The 14,701-nt window shown below is 47.7% G+C and overlaps 1 protein-coding gene across 2 annotated transcripts in view; it reads left to right on the forward strand.

Annotated features, from left to right (window-relative positions):
* Nucleotides 1–10,821: 10,821 nt before the first annotated feature.
* Nucleotides 10,822–14,701, forward strand: part of PAMR1 (peptidase domain containing associated with muscle regeneration 1) — a 65,467-nt gene continuing 61,587 nt past the window's right edge. The window contains exons 1-2 of one of the 2 annotated variants that reach the window (XM_045194096.2): nt 10,822–11,198; nt 11,461–11,560. Coding sequence is in view for 1 of the 2 variants with exons in the window: in XM_024558839.3 (XP_024414607.2) it covers nt 11,126–11,198 (73 nt within the window). In the remaining variant the exon portion in view is untranslated. The remainder of the gene's footprint in view (nt 11,199–11,460; nt 11,561–14,701) is intronic. The other variant, XM_024558839.3, reaches the window with a different exon arrangement.

Consider the following 14,701-nt stretch of genomic DNA (forward strand, 5'->3'; position numbering starts at 1 on the left):
AGACCTGGGACAGTACTGTAAGTTACTGTCCATCCCACATGAATGTAAATGGTTTCTAATTCTCTTCTCCGATTGGAATGGAAAAGAACTCATTGCCTGTGCAATGTTTATCTGAGTCCTTGGTAATCTGCCCTAGCAAAGATACCATGACTGGCAAGACGGCCATATTGGAACTACTTCTTGGTTGTGCATGTGACATTCTATAGTCATTCTATAGTATCCATCTGGTTTTTTCAGGGACTTGACTGGTGAATTCAATTAAGATATGGAGATATGAAGGAGGCCACCACCACTGCCTCAGTAAGATTTTTAAGGGTGGCACTGCTCTCCCGCATCTCCTAGGAATGTGATATTGTTTTTGATTCACTGTGGTGGGAAGGGGAAGGCAGTTTGAAAGGTTTTATTCAGCCTTTCTATCATGGTGGGACAGGGATCTCATGTAGGAGTTCAACAGCTGAGAATGTCAATCTCAGTTATACATGTGGAGACCAGACTCACTGGACTCCCTGTAAGCTGACATTTGGCCAAGACTCAATTTATTAAGTTGCTTTCATATGCCCCTAACAAGTGGCCAGGATGTCATTTCAGGTCTCGGGGTGTCCATGTCATTTTAGCCTCTGCATCCAATAATCCTCAATGTGTATGGGCATCTCCTTCTCCTCAGTGGTTGTAGGTCTTTTTATGGAACTACTAAGGGAATCATTATAATATGTACTTGCCATGGCATTGCTGTGCTTCCTTCTGGGGACCCATCCACCTCTGTAGCCAATTAGTTCTGGGTATGAAAACTGGCTCAGGTCTAGGAATTGAGCAGGGCTCATGACTTACTGTTGGGGTTACCCTCAGCCTCAGCCTCCTGCACATCCATTCTTGCTCTTCTTGGTTGAATATATTAAGCAGCACCCTCCTTGTCTATCTGTCTGTTTTGTCCCTAGGGATACTGTGTTCTACTGACCATCCCCACAACTCCTTGTGGGTTAAGCCCCCTCGGTTGCCCGTTCAAGTTGCTGGTTGTAAGGGTAATTGTAGGGCCCCTTTTTATGGTGGTTCAATAGCATCAGCTGGACTCTGTTGCTTCAAGTCCTCATCATTCCCCTTGCTATTAGTAGGCCAAGTGCTGTGACATATTTCCTATAGTCAAACCTAGCCTGTAGAGGAAAGCCACCGCCAAATGTCATCAGTGATCAGTATATTCCTGATGGCCTTGATGAATAGTGCGTTCTCTGCGTCCTTCCATGGAACAGCATCTCTGATGGATCTTGTGTCCTCTCATAATATATCCAATCCAGCATGCCTACTTCCCTGAGCCATTTAATCCTACCATCTCTGTGATGTCTCAGGCATTACCACTTTGTTCAGCATGGGCTATTACTTTCTCCAGGTTTCTATGAGTTACCTAGCAGCAAATTTGTCCATACTCTGGGTTTCTTGCTAGGGTGTTGTATCTCATGTTCCTGAAGAATACTCCCAAGTAAATGCACTCTTGCCTAACCATTCTTATATTCTGTACTTCTTTACTAAGAACCCTCCAAATCCAATTCTGGTATTCCCCTGGCCCCTGCTGGTACGTGCTACTTAGTTCTTGCAGCTGCATTGGATATTGTCTCTTTCTTTCCTGATCAGACTCGTCACTTCCTAAACTGGCATTATGTTGGGATTTAACCAGAGTTACTGGCCTAGCAGCCAGGACAATCTGAGCAAAAGTCCTGAGGAGGACGCCTGTTCTCTTGCAGAGGAGAGGCCCACAGGAACGAGTTCTAGTCCCTAACAGGGACTGGTGAGCCATCTCTGCAGGCAAGGAGGATTCAGGGAAGTCAAAGGAACCACAATCTTTGGGGGCGTCCATCCAGATGACTCAATGGCATGCTCAGGAGTTCAAGTTTTCCCAGCCGGGGCACTGGTTTTAGTGCAGCAGACCTGCCTTGATGAAGTATTCAACACTCTTGGAAGCCCAGTGACTATAAATATCAGAACCTGAGTTTGCTCCTCCACTGTGTCCATGCTCCTACTGCAGGAGCAACCAAAGAGGACCACTGGCTTTCATACTTAGTTTTTAAGTCTGTCAATTGCCATCAGTTTCTGATCACCCCCTGTAAGCATCAATTGAATTTAGTAACCAACTATATCCTTCTGTTGTCCTGAAGTGTGTTGCTTCTCCATAATGTTCAAAGGCCTGAATCATCATACCAGCCAAGGCATTCCCCTCCACCAGGGTGTTCTCTTTAGTAGCTACCTATGGAATTTTTGTCCCCTGAGTTGCTACCTTGCTACACCCCTGTGACAAGGTAGTAAGGTTCCTTTTTCTTGAAGCCACATGAATTGGGTTTGTTGTTATGGACAGCTGAACACTTCCTCATTGTGATGGTGACATTTCTCACCATTAAGTCCTTACCAGGGGTATCCAACCTTTTGGCATCTCTGGGCCGCACTGGAAGAAGAGTTGTTTTGAGCCATACATTAAATACACAAGCACTAACAAAAACAGAAGAAAATTCATAATGTTTTAAGTAAATTGATGATTTTATGTTGGGCTGTATTTATAGCCATCCTGGGCTGCATGTGGCCCATGGGCCACAAGTTGGACACCCCGCTTGTGGCTGGCTCAGTTTTCATTTGGCTGCGTGATTACCAAGGTAGTTTTATTATCTCCTCTAACATAAGATTGCTCAAGTCAGAAGCAATTTGTATTAGTAATTTATTTCTGTGTAACACATTTAACACCTTAAAACACAATTTATCATCTCATCCACTTCTTGTGGGTCAGGAATCTGGGAGCAGCTAAGCTGGGTGGCTCTGGCCAGGGGACTCACATGACACTCTTGTCAAGCTGTAGGCTGGAGCCACAGCCATTGGAAGGGCTGGAGAGTCTGCTCCCAAGCTCATTTGTGGGACTGTTGTCAGAAACCTTCGTTTCCCTCCCATGTGGGACTCTCCCTAGGGCTGTGCACAGAGCATGGCAGCTGGCTTCTCCCAGAGCGAGTGATCTGAGAGAGAGAATAAGGGGGCCCCTCCAGCATGCCACCATGCACCTCCTAATATGCACATGGGACTGCTCTATCCCCCACATACACCATAATCACTGAGCCCACCCTTTGCACCTCCTCAGGGACTCTCACATCAAGCCACTTCTCTCCATCTTGTTGCATGCAGGATATAGAGAGAGCTGAGTCTGAGGCAGAAGTCAGACCCAGAAGCTGGTCCTCAAATTGGTTCCCATTGCCCAAAGAATCAAGTTCATGGTTTCAAGGCCTGCCTGCATTCCAGCCTCTGTATTACATGGCACTCCTCAACACTATCCTCTACTCTCGCTTCCCTGTTTTTCTTCAGGTCTGAAGTTCAGTGTCACTTCCTTGGGTAAGCTTTTCTGATCCTCAGACAAGATTGCTGCCTTCTGCCAACACAGGCTTCCATAGTGTTCTGTCCTCCCTGTGTTGTTCATCACTTTTGCTCAATGTCTCATTGCTATCTGGTCGGTCAATCCACAAGGTGAGGGACACATAGGTGTAATTCACAGCCACATCCGAGGACCTGAAAGGATGCCTGTTGGGAACCGTCCTGCCTGGTTTCAGAAGCTGTAACCCCCATGGCTAAGGCTGAGTCAGAGACCTTGGGACCATAAGCCACTAAGAACACAAAGCTTATCTCCCTGGCAGGGGCACCGCCACTGCCCACCTTACTTCACCCTGCTTGGCCACCAGTACATGACTGGTTAGTCAATGACGGGTAAGATTCCTCAAGGGAGGGACGACCTAAGACAGGCATTGTCACGAAGAGGCCCTCAGGGAAGAACTTGGCGGGCTATAAAAAAAGGGGGTGATGGACCCTCACCCCTCAGCTTTGACATAGCCTGAGTCCTCATTCTGTCTGCAGGAAGTCTCCTAACCTCTTGGCTGCTTTACTTCCCCTGCCTTCCTTAAGCCTGAAACAATGCTGGAGATGGGTGCCGCCCTGTGCTGGCAAGGGCAGATTCCCCGGGGTGATCATGCCTAAGAAAGAATGCATAAAATCCTGTGAAACCTGCCTTGCTAATACCCTCAATTTAAATGATAAGGATCCAGGCCTGAAAAGAGCTTGTTTCCCCAAAGTTTTATAGCCCTTTAGCTACCTGACCCTGACTCTAAATAAGCCCTCACAGTTCTTTGTTTGTTATCTATTGTTTGATCATTACTGCCTGACAATGACTGATCTTTAAGTGTATATACATACACATGCCCTGTATTCCTATGAAGATTAAACCCAATGAAAGCCCAATGAGGAAAAGGCTCCTGGTCCTTCTCCTTTGAGAGATCAGCCACCCTTCCTCCCCAAGCAGATCATATCTTGGTAGACTTATTTTCATCTGTGGCAGCTGGGGGGCCCTGCAGGTGGAGCCCCGCCCCACAGATGCCTTGCATATAGGGGATATGCAGTAAATTGTGTTGAGTAAGTGAATGAATGATTTTTACTTGTTACTCTTTGTACTTTCTCCTTTAGCACGTGCAAGGAGATTCCATAGGAGGAGGCCAGTTGCTTTATATATAAATCCTATTCTCTCAGTAAACAGGTGGCAGGATTGAACCAGACAGCCAGTGCAACGCAGGGAATTTTCTGGGTCCTGTGACAAGCACTTTCTCTTAACCAAGAAGATCCTCCGAGACTTTTTTCAAGGAGGCCTTATCCTTGGACCTTGTCCTCAAGAGTAAACATCCTGCTAAGTCAGTTTAGGCAGAGTCCTCCGTGGTTGTTGTCTGATTACCCTGGATACCCTATCAGATTCCATACCCCACCATCCCCTACGTGACTGATCGCCCTGGCCTGCCTTCAGCGAGAATCCTATCAAATCAGTTCAGTCAGAATGTCCCCTTCCCTTTAATGCTTCCTCTTAGTAATTTTCCACCTGCTGAGCCCCACCCTACTCCTTAACTGTAAATTCCCACTGTTTCCTGTTGTATTCAGAATTGAGCCCAGTCCCCTTCCCCTACTGCAGCACCCTGCTGCAGTGGTCCCTTGAATAATGTCTTCCTTACTGTCTTTAACAAGTGTCAGAATAAATTTTTTTAAACACCTGGACAGAGCCCACTCAGGACAGGCCTCTCAATTTGTCTTCAAAACAATGCATGCTCTTTACCTAGACCTCCAACTAGAAGCATAAATGTACAATGAAATATATTTTTCAGTTGTGCATTTGCTTCAGTATAGGAATATAACCTAACTTACATTTCCAGACCTGGGCAGAATGGTACCTATGAAGTTTCTTTTCAGTTAAACTTCTGAAGGTGTTACAGAGCAAGGCAGGGGGTGGTTCACGATAAATTATTACAGAAAGGATCCCCCTTTCTGTCTCTGAAGGTTCCTTCCCCCACGCCCACCTGCTAGGTTCGAAATGCCCGCCGCCAGAGGAAAGACGTCTCTCAATGCCAGAGACTGGTGAAAAGGAAAGGAATTGTTTATTTAAAAGTTACACAAACTTAACAGTAATGACTTAATGTCTTCAATAAGATACTAAAGTCCTCTAGAATACCCACAGATGCACAGTCCTTCCCTCTCCCTGTGCCCAGTCCGGGGTACCGTGTCTCAGGAAAAGAAGTAGAAGTCCGTGATTCAGGCTCCCGGCACCATCAGCTGGGTGGCTGCTGCAATCTCCAGTTAATCCAAAGCCATGTGGCACCTTCTCATGGCCCACCAGCAAGAGTCCTCTCTCCCCTTTCTCTATGGCTGCAAAGTCTCTCCTGCTGCCTAAGCCGCGTGGCAAAAAGAAGCATTCCAAAACCACGTGGTCCTCTCTACTCTCCTTCAGAACTGCGTGGTCCTTTTCCCCACTTCAGAACCACATGGACCTCTATCTATCTACTTGCTCCAGAACCTCGTGGTTCCCCCATTTACTTCAGAGCCGCATGGTCTCCTCTTCCTTCAGAGCCGCATGGTCTCCTCCCCATTTACTTTGGAGCCGTGTGGTCTACTCCTTCCTTCCCCAAAACCTTGTGGTCCTCCCGATTTACTTTGGAGCCGCGTGGTCTACTCCACTCTATGGCTGCCGGGCCTAGGTTTAAATCCCAGCGCCCATCTTCCTTTGCAGCCCCATTTCCGACTCCTCCTACAGTCAGCTACACCTGCCAGCATCCCCGTATTCTTCCAGCTTTACTGGGCTGCCATAGTAAGTCTGGGAAGGTGTGGCCCCATGGCATGGAGCCAATCATCTCCACGCTCTTAAGCAGGCCCTGTAACCAGGGGGAGTTGCTTCCCAGTCCCATCTTGAGTGGAAGTCACTCCCATCCCCCTGGCTCAAAGCAGGGCCACAGCTATTTAACATATCTATGAAACCAGTTAAAGGTTATAGATATGTTAAATGACTGCCAGGGGTTACCTACAAAGCTGTTGCTACTCAAAACAGCTCTGAATGGCCCTGTTCCATGTGTCCCATCCCCCCTGGCTCAGGCCTGTGGGGGTGAGGACATCCTATATACATTTTTCTAATATTTCCTGGACACCCTGAGTCCTGGACCTCATTACAAATCCCTTCTTGGGGCCCTCCTCTTGGCTGCACCCTGCTTCAAAGGGAGGAGTTTTTGAAAACTCTACGATTACCTAGTCATTGATAGTGACAATAATAGTCAACATTGATTGAGCTGAAATTATGTATGCCAGCCTCATTTTAATCTCACCAAAATTACAAGACAGCTACTACCTCCTTCCTGCAGTTGAGGAAACTGAGGCTCAGAGGGGCCAAAGAACATGCCCAAGTTCACACAGCCTTGATCCCTAGTGGGGTCTGTGGACCACAATGTCTTTCTTTGTGTCGCCGTACCCTGATGCCTTCTTCTGGAGTTACCCTACTTTTTGTTCCTTTTTCACCCAAAATGGCTCAACTGCATGTAACTCTTAACCTAGCCACTTGGATTGTTGTCAGATTTGTTTTTGCCAGTGTTCTTTGTAATGCTTTGCGGTTCATTCGCATAACTGACAGCACTTTTTATTAAATTGAAGTTTATAAATATACATATGGAAGTCAGGAGTGGGTTTCCCCATGTGAGTCAGGAGCACATTGACTATGAAGGAGGGAGGCTCACTGGCTTTCAGTAATTTGAATGAAGAATGACATAGAGCAAGAAGAATGTGTCCAGAGAAAGAACCACAGACGCACCTACCCCCTTGCCTGGCTCCCAGTGGAAAGAGAGTGGAGCTGAGCCAGATCTGGAGGCAGAACATTATTGCTTGTTGAGTAGGTGAACAGCCGGTATTTATTAGAGCTGGAGACTTCCACGGTGGGGCCAGTTACAGCAGGCTCTGGTGGAAGGGCCCTTTGTCTTTTCACAGACCTGTCCTCCATCGCTGGCCCCGGTTGCCTTGTGCTTTGTGTGTTGTGCAGCTGATGGAAACCAAACTTAATTGCCAGCAGCCTGGGATGCCTCTCTCAGATTTGCAGACCAGGTCCACCCCAGCTCTTTCCTCTGGCTCTCCCACTCTGTATGGTTGCTGCTCAGCTGCTGACCTGGAAAAGTTACAGCTTGGAGAATAGGGAGCTGTTGGTATTCACAAGACAACCTTCTCTGCTATTTCTTTCTGTGCATTCACATCCAAACAGCCTTCCTGGGGGCACTGAAAAGGTGCAGGTTTTGTTGGGGTATCTCCTCCTTTCATGAGAAAATGGGTGGGTATTGTGACTTGTTATTAAGTGGGTGGTCTGACTCCATCTACTATAGCCACTTGTGGATTTCTCAGTACTGATTTTAAGTAGATAACTCTTAATTCCAGGTATCATTCCCCGCTTCCTAGCACGGCTTTTACACCCAAAGCCTTTCTAGTGGTTTATTCCTCCCAGAAGTGGGTAGAGGGGAAGGGTAGGAGGAAAAATAACCATAATAAAAATAGCCAATGTTGAGTGAGTGCATAGTGTCCTTTAAGCACTGTTGGAGTTCTTTACTCCAAGCCTATGAGGTAGGTTCTATTCTTCTTCCCACTTAACAGATGAGAAAACTAAGGCCATCATAAGTGAAATAACCTGCCCAGGTGTGCACAGGTAGTAAGTAGTCCACCAAGATTCAACACAGGGCATGTGATCCAGAGCAAGTGCGCTTAAGGTAGAAAGAGAAAAATGTGGGGCGGGGGGGAGGGAATGTCTCCAAATATCTACTGTGCAGGTTACATACAGCCCAGACTCAACAATCCTATATAGTAAACTACTTTTGCCAAATTCAACAAATATTTGGTCAACTTTTCAATGTCAACTTATGAAGATAAGTGATTTTTTTTAAAGTTGGGAGTCTGCAGATCTCCCTAAAGAAGACGATGGCTCCCTCTTACTCCAAGAAAAAATAAATGCATGCAAAATTTTGCATATAATTTCCAGAGGTACAAATGCCCTCTAAAAACTCCGTCCAAACAGACTTCAGGAAAGCCAGGTGAAGAACCCCTGATTTAGAACAATACTAAACTCTATCAGTATGAAAAATTGAGTTGCCCGTGGTGGGAAGAGAGGAAGCTAAATGGGTGTAGGGCCGGACAGCCTCTGGCAAACTACTGACCTTTGCCATGTAAACTTCACAGTGGCTTCCCTCTTCCTCTATCAGCCCACGTATGGATATCCTCTCTGCCAGTCTTGGCCCCCTCCACCCCTCAGACTGGATACCAGGGTGACAGTTCTTCCTAAGACTTTGCTTTGGCCCCAACAACCCCTGTTCCTAAACTGCCAGACGCCCCTCGCCTCCACCTCATGCCCCTACCACCTCCCATTAACTACAGAATAAAATCCAGCCACCATGGGCCACACTCTTCCTCTTTTCTGCTCCCTGTCACATCCAAACTATACGTATTGTCTATATTCTTGGGTTGGCTTTTGTTCGTACATATAAACTAATAAGCACTTTAATGGTATATGTTGCCATGGATCCTTGGGGAAAGAATAAATGTAAATTGTAATATAAACATGTAAATACTCATTATTCCCTAGTGTACTGGCCAAATTTAGTCTTTCCTTCTAGAAAGTTTTCTCTATTCCCTCCATGGATTGAGATTCTACTTCTTTCTCAGTCCCCAGGTCAAGCTTCCCCAGCCCAGAGAAACCCCACTGCTGTCTCTGGGCCTGAGTGATAGAAGTGACCATTCACCTTTGGTTCTTCTTCTTCTGATTGTACAAACTGGGACCAAGCACAGGACCAAGCATGGCCCGAAGCCCCAGCTCTTCCCTGAGTTAGACCTGGGCGTGGGTCCTGCTCTGCCACTTCAGCCAAGTGACCTTGAGCAAGTCACTTAATCTCTGAGTCTTGGTTTCTGCATTCATACTATGTGGGCAATACCATCTATTGTACATGGTGACTGTAATGGTTAAAGAAAATGCCGTGTACACAGCATCCTAAGAAGCAGGAGAGCCAGGACCTAGGAGCATAGGAAAGTTAAGGGTGAGGAAGAAGACCTCCTCTAGAAGCACAGCCTCTAGACCCAGGCTGCCTGGGTTCCAACTGTGGCTCTGGCCTTTACTCACTGTGTGAATTTGGATGAACTATTGTTCCCTCAATGACTCAGTTTCCCTATGTGCTATGTGGAGATAATAAGCTTATTGTGAGGACTAAGTGAGTTAATACATGTAAGGTGTTGATGTAAGAAACATCCAAACCTGTAGAGAATTTTTATGAGTTTATTTGACCTAAGTTGATGACAATTGCCCAGATGCAAAATCTCAATAGATTGAGATAATGTTCCAGCAAACGACAGTTTTGCAGCTTATTGGAATCAAAGGAGGAGACATGAGGAGGGATACATGAAATCCATTGGTAGACTGAGGGGGTGAGAGAAAGCAAAGTGGGGAAATCCCTGGGACTGGGTAAGAAGTGAAACATGGAGACACATACTTTCACATTGGTGGGTACAGGATAGTTAACCCTTACAGCACAGAGATGGCACGTGGAGAACACGGTAACAACGAGGGTTCTGTGGCCTGAGCCCTGGTTTGGTGGGCGTGCCCCGAGTGGACTGGGAAAGATGACTCTGGCATTTTAAAGGTCTGCTATCTTAGATGCAAATAGACAAGAGACAGGCTCATTCAAGGCAAAGATTGACCTTTGCCAAGGAAACTACAGGCCTAGGATGTGACTACCCACCATGACTCACTTTTAGTTAGGAATTTTTAATTTCAGACTATCCTACGTGGTTACTTTCGGTCTCTGAATTTGTAACGCCCACCACGCAGGCCTCCCCTGAGCGTGTCAGGTTTATAGTGTGTGGCTCCTTTTCCACCTAGGAAGGTCCCTGAATGCCTGGGACAAAGAAGTTGGTTAAAAATGTCAGCAGTTGTCTTGTAAAGCATCCTTCCTCCTCACTTCAAATGTCACTTGATGTCTCTGTGCCTAGACAGACCACCCTCACAACAAAGGCAGTGTCGCATGTTCTTTTATCCCTGAGCCCAGTGCTCCACCAGGCATGTGCGCAGTTGCTATTAATGCTGCTGTGCTCACATGGCGGGCATCATGGGAAGATGAATTTTTCCAGCACCCTATAGATGCACAAGACGAGGTTTCCAAACTGTGATCACCCGGAGCAAATGCTCAAGGGAAGGAGAGCTTAGGGGGAAAGAGAGCTTGGGGAGAGCGGTGGGAGGGAGAGAGGGGTTGGCTCCCTTTCTCCTCCCATCACCAGCCCAAGACCTCTCTTAGCGGGCAGGGCAGCTATCTCCCCTTCCAGGATACTGCAGGGATGGGGGTGGGGGTGGGGGCAGAAGGGGTAAATATTTGTTAGCCTCCAGGGCTCACCTGAGCGGGCCCCACAGCTCCGCCTACCTCTGCCCCACCCAGCCCTCCAGGGGCCTGCCAGCCATCACCCTTCCCCCAACCTGGCCGGGGAGCCCAGCCTGACCTGTGCTGGCCTCCGCGCCCTGCCCGCAGCGGTCACTTCCAGCCACAGCCCGAGCTTTCCCGCGTGGCCACACCTCCCCAGGCCCCGCAAGGGTTAAGGCAGCAGAGAGGAGAGGTTTTGGGGCTGACGTCGTTGCTCTCGCTGAAGGTGGTTCCCTCAGATGAGGATGGGAGAGCCCAGTGAGCTGAAACCGGAGCTCCCGCTCAGCTGGAGCTTGGGGACGTCCCTGTAAGAGCCGCCCGCCCGACGACCTCCCTCGGTCCCTCCCCTGCAGCCACTCGGGGCACTGGCCACTGGAACGATGGAGCTGGGCTGGTGGACGCAGTTGGCACTCACTTTCCTGCAGCTCCTACTCGTCTCATCCTTGCCGAGAGGTACTGTGAGTGGCCGTCAGGGCTCCCCAGTAAAAGGGCATCTCCCTGCTGGGGTCTGGTGGAGAGTGGGACTGGTGCGGGGCTGGGGGGTAGGCGCTTCTTCCTAGTCACACTCTTGAGGGCTTGGTGGGTGGTACTGGAGCGCCTGCCTCTGTTCCTGAGACTGTGACTTGGTTTTGTCATCCCAACTGGTGACACTGAAACTGCCTCAGGAAAGGGTACCAGCTGCAGCTTTATTTATTTATTTTATTGTATGTTCTAGCTTTTTAGGGCATAAAATTACCTCCAGGAATCTCTCCAGTCTGAGTTACCTACTCTGACTTGCAAAAGCTAAGTTTCCCCTGGAAAGAGCCGGCTCAGAGGTGAGTGGGAAGGAGAGAAATGAATCAGAGAGCAGCAGGTCGTGCGGCAGGGGTGTTCCTGCTGGTGTCTTGCTTAGTGAGAAGTTATGGTCACGTCCCTTCAGAGCAGCTCCCAGCCTGGGAGATTTCCTCACTCAGCATATATCGTATATATATAGTTCCTTACTGGTAAGAATGAGAAAGAAGAAGAAAAAGCTGAGGTTAAAAGTGCAAGTTATTTCTGGGGATGCACAGTCTGTGTAGAAAGAGCTCTGGCTTCTGTGTTTTTCACATGTGATTTTTCTGAGCCACAAACCCATGTCAAGGGAGGCTGAGAGCAGGCATGGAGCTTCTGGGGGCCTCTTGATCCCGCTGAAGGCAGAAGCGAGGCAGGCACTGGTGAGCAGGGAAAGGGAAGCTTCTTAGGAGCGTCTGTCCTTACTATGGCTGTTGGGGTGAGGTGTCAGGAGGTAAGTTGTGACCTCATGGGGTCAGTCAGGTTGAAGTGTGCAGATATGACAGAACAGGGTAGCTTCGAATAGGAGCAGGGAGTGTGTGAGTGTTCGCTGGCGACCTGTCACCTGTGTTAATTACCTGTCACCTGGGCTCTACCTGAAAGGTGGGTGCTCCATTGTTGCAATTAGCTGGCAATTTTCCTGAGAGTAAACGAAAAAAGTCAACTCATGACAAAAACCCCATTTTAGTCGATACTTTCTCTTGGTGATTTATTCTCAAGCTGGAGGGAGGGTTTCATTTGAATTTTGTCTCCTCTGGAACAGCCCAAAGAGAATAGTGAAGAAAGAAGGGGCCCACGAGTGGGCCTGGTAACCATAAACCCAGCCACTCGCCCAGTGGTGGGGTAACGACTGTGCATGAAGGCCTCTACCTGCTCCATCTGTGCCATTTGGATCCTAACCTCCAGGCGCTGTGTGGCCCCAGGCCAGGTCCAGAAGAGCCCTGTTCCTTCTCAGAGGACCAGTTTCCTCACGGCTACATCAACACTTCCCTCCTTCTTTTTTTATAATGTGGCAGGTGAGGCATTTCAAACCCATAAAAGTTAAAAAAAAAAACAACACAAAACAAAGCTCAGCTGTCCCTCCCTCCCCCCAAGGATCTGAAAAACCCATTTGTTCCTAACTCGAGAAGCTCTTTTACCTTCTGCTGTGGAAAAGCATCAGGGAGGGTGTGTGGTTTCTTGGCAGCGGAGCTGCTGACAGCCACAGAGCAACTTCTCGTGTCTAGCAAGGACATCTCAGCTGTGGAGGGCTCACATTGAGAGGGAAGGTGGAGAAATGGCGTGGAGAAGGAAAATATTTCCTTAAGCAGTGAATGAGTCCACTCCCTGCTGGACTCTAAATCCTGCCCCGTCAGGAGAAGCTTGGAAGTGTCTCTCCTCTAATTGCTTTTCTAAAATGAGGACTTGATGAGATGTGAGCCTCTGCTGGGATGGCCTGGGAGATGGCTGTTGCTCATCGGCATGGGACACATGTTGGAGGATGAGACACCGAACATCAGGCCAAGCGATAACCCAACATAAACAGCATGTGAGGGAGAAACCCAACTCCACTGACTTCACCAAATAGCAGTAGCTCTGCCAGCAGGATTCTGCCCAAGAGGAAAAACTCATTTAAAATATGTGACTCTTGGGAATGAAACCTTAATATGGATAACTTCACAAGTGTTGCTTCCAATAGACATTAGCTTGTGGGGAATGAATGTAAAGGCAATAGGGGAAGATAATTTGAAGCACAGATATTCAGTGGGCAAGAGAAGGAGCTGAGAGAGGGGGGGTGTGGAAAGGAGGAAGGGGAGAAGGAGTGGCAAGAAAAATTAGAGGTTGGTTTCTAATGGGATGTGTTAGCAAATTCCAAGGAGAGAGCTATGAAAACTAGGCCTTCTTGGCAAGGGTGGACTTTTGTGGGGACCATGAAGAGGGTGTTTCCCTGATATATACTCTGAAAACTCCTGGCTTCTCCAACCGGAAAATAATTTAATTGTGGGATCATGGAGTTTAGAGCTGGGAGTGACTTCAGAGATCATTTAGTTTGAGTACTTTGTTTTTTTCTTAGAGAATTTTTATGAGTTTATTTTCAAATTCAGGGGACAATAAAATTAAGCACCTATAAGGATTTATGATGTGCCTTGTCTTCGAGCCCCATGCTTTGCATGCAGTAATTCTCAGTCCACCCTCATAAGGTGGTGCTGTTATCCTTCCTGTTCTACGTGAGGGTTAGAGAGGTCCTGTGACATGCTCAAGGTTCCACAGGCACAGTTCCTCCAAAAAATTAAACATTTGATCCAGCAACTTCACTTCTGGGTGTATACACAAGCAGGGACTGGAACAGATATTTGTACACTAGTGTCCACAGCAGCATCGTTCCCAGTGGCCGAAAGGTGACAACTCAAACTGTCCGTCCACGGACAAACAAGACATGGTATAAAAATGAGTGAAATTCTGACACATGCCACAACATGGATGAGCCTGAAGACATTATGCTGAGTGAAATAAGCTAGACACAAAAGGACAAGTAGTGTATGATTCCATTTACATGCAGTACCTAGAGTAGTCACATTCATAGACAGTAAATAGCACAGTGGTTGGGTTGGGAGGGAGGGGACGAGGCGTTATTTAATGGGCATTGAGTTTCAGTGTGGGATCACGAAAGGGCTCTGGAGAGGGATGGTGGCGTTGGTTGAATAAGCTACTGAACGGCACACTTAAAAGTGATTAAAATGGCAAATTTTATGTTATTCATAACATAACAATTCCCACAATAACAAAATAAAAAGAATACACAGCAGATTAGTGGAGCTGGGGGTGAGCCCAGACTGGAGCCCCAGCTCACCTGGTACCTGGCTGACTTATCTCACTAATGAAGGCTTTGGGACACGTGGGGGTCAGAGGGGAGAGTCCTTGGTAGGTCCAGTTTTGGTGGCGCTGTTGCTCTGTCTTGGCTGGCTGTGGCGAAGAGACACTGTAGAGCTGAAGGTCTGCTAATGGGCAGCCTTTGGGCCAAAAGGCCTGAAGAAATATTTAGTAGGACACAATGCTTACCAATGTTTTGAACCTGAATGCTTTGAGGCAGGCCACGTCCTCCCTATGGCTTGACGCCTCAGCTGCTTATCCCACTCATGTGTTGTCATCTAGTCCCCACTGACAGT

This window comes from Desmodus rotundus, chromosome 5 (assembly GCF_022682495.2).
Source record: "Desmodus rotundus isolate HL8 chromosome 5, HLdesRot8A.1, whole genome shotgun sequence".
Classification (NCBI taxonomy): Eukaryota; Metazoa; Chordata; class Mammalia; order Chiroptera; family Phyllostomidae; genus Desmodus; species Desmodus rotundus.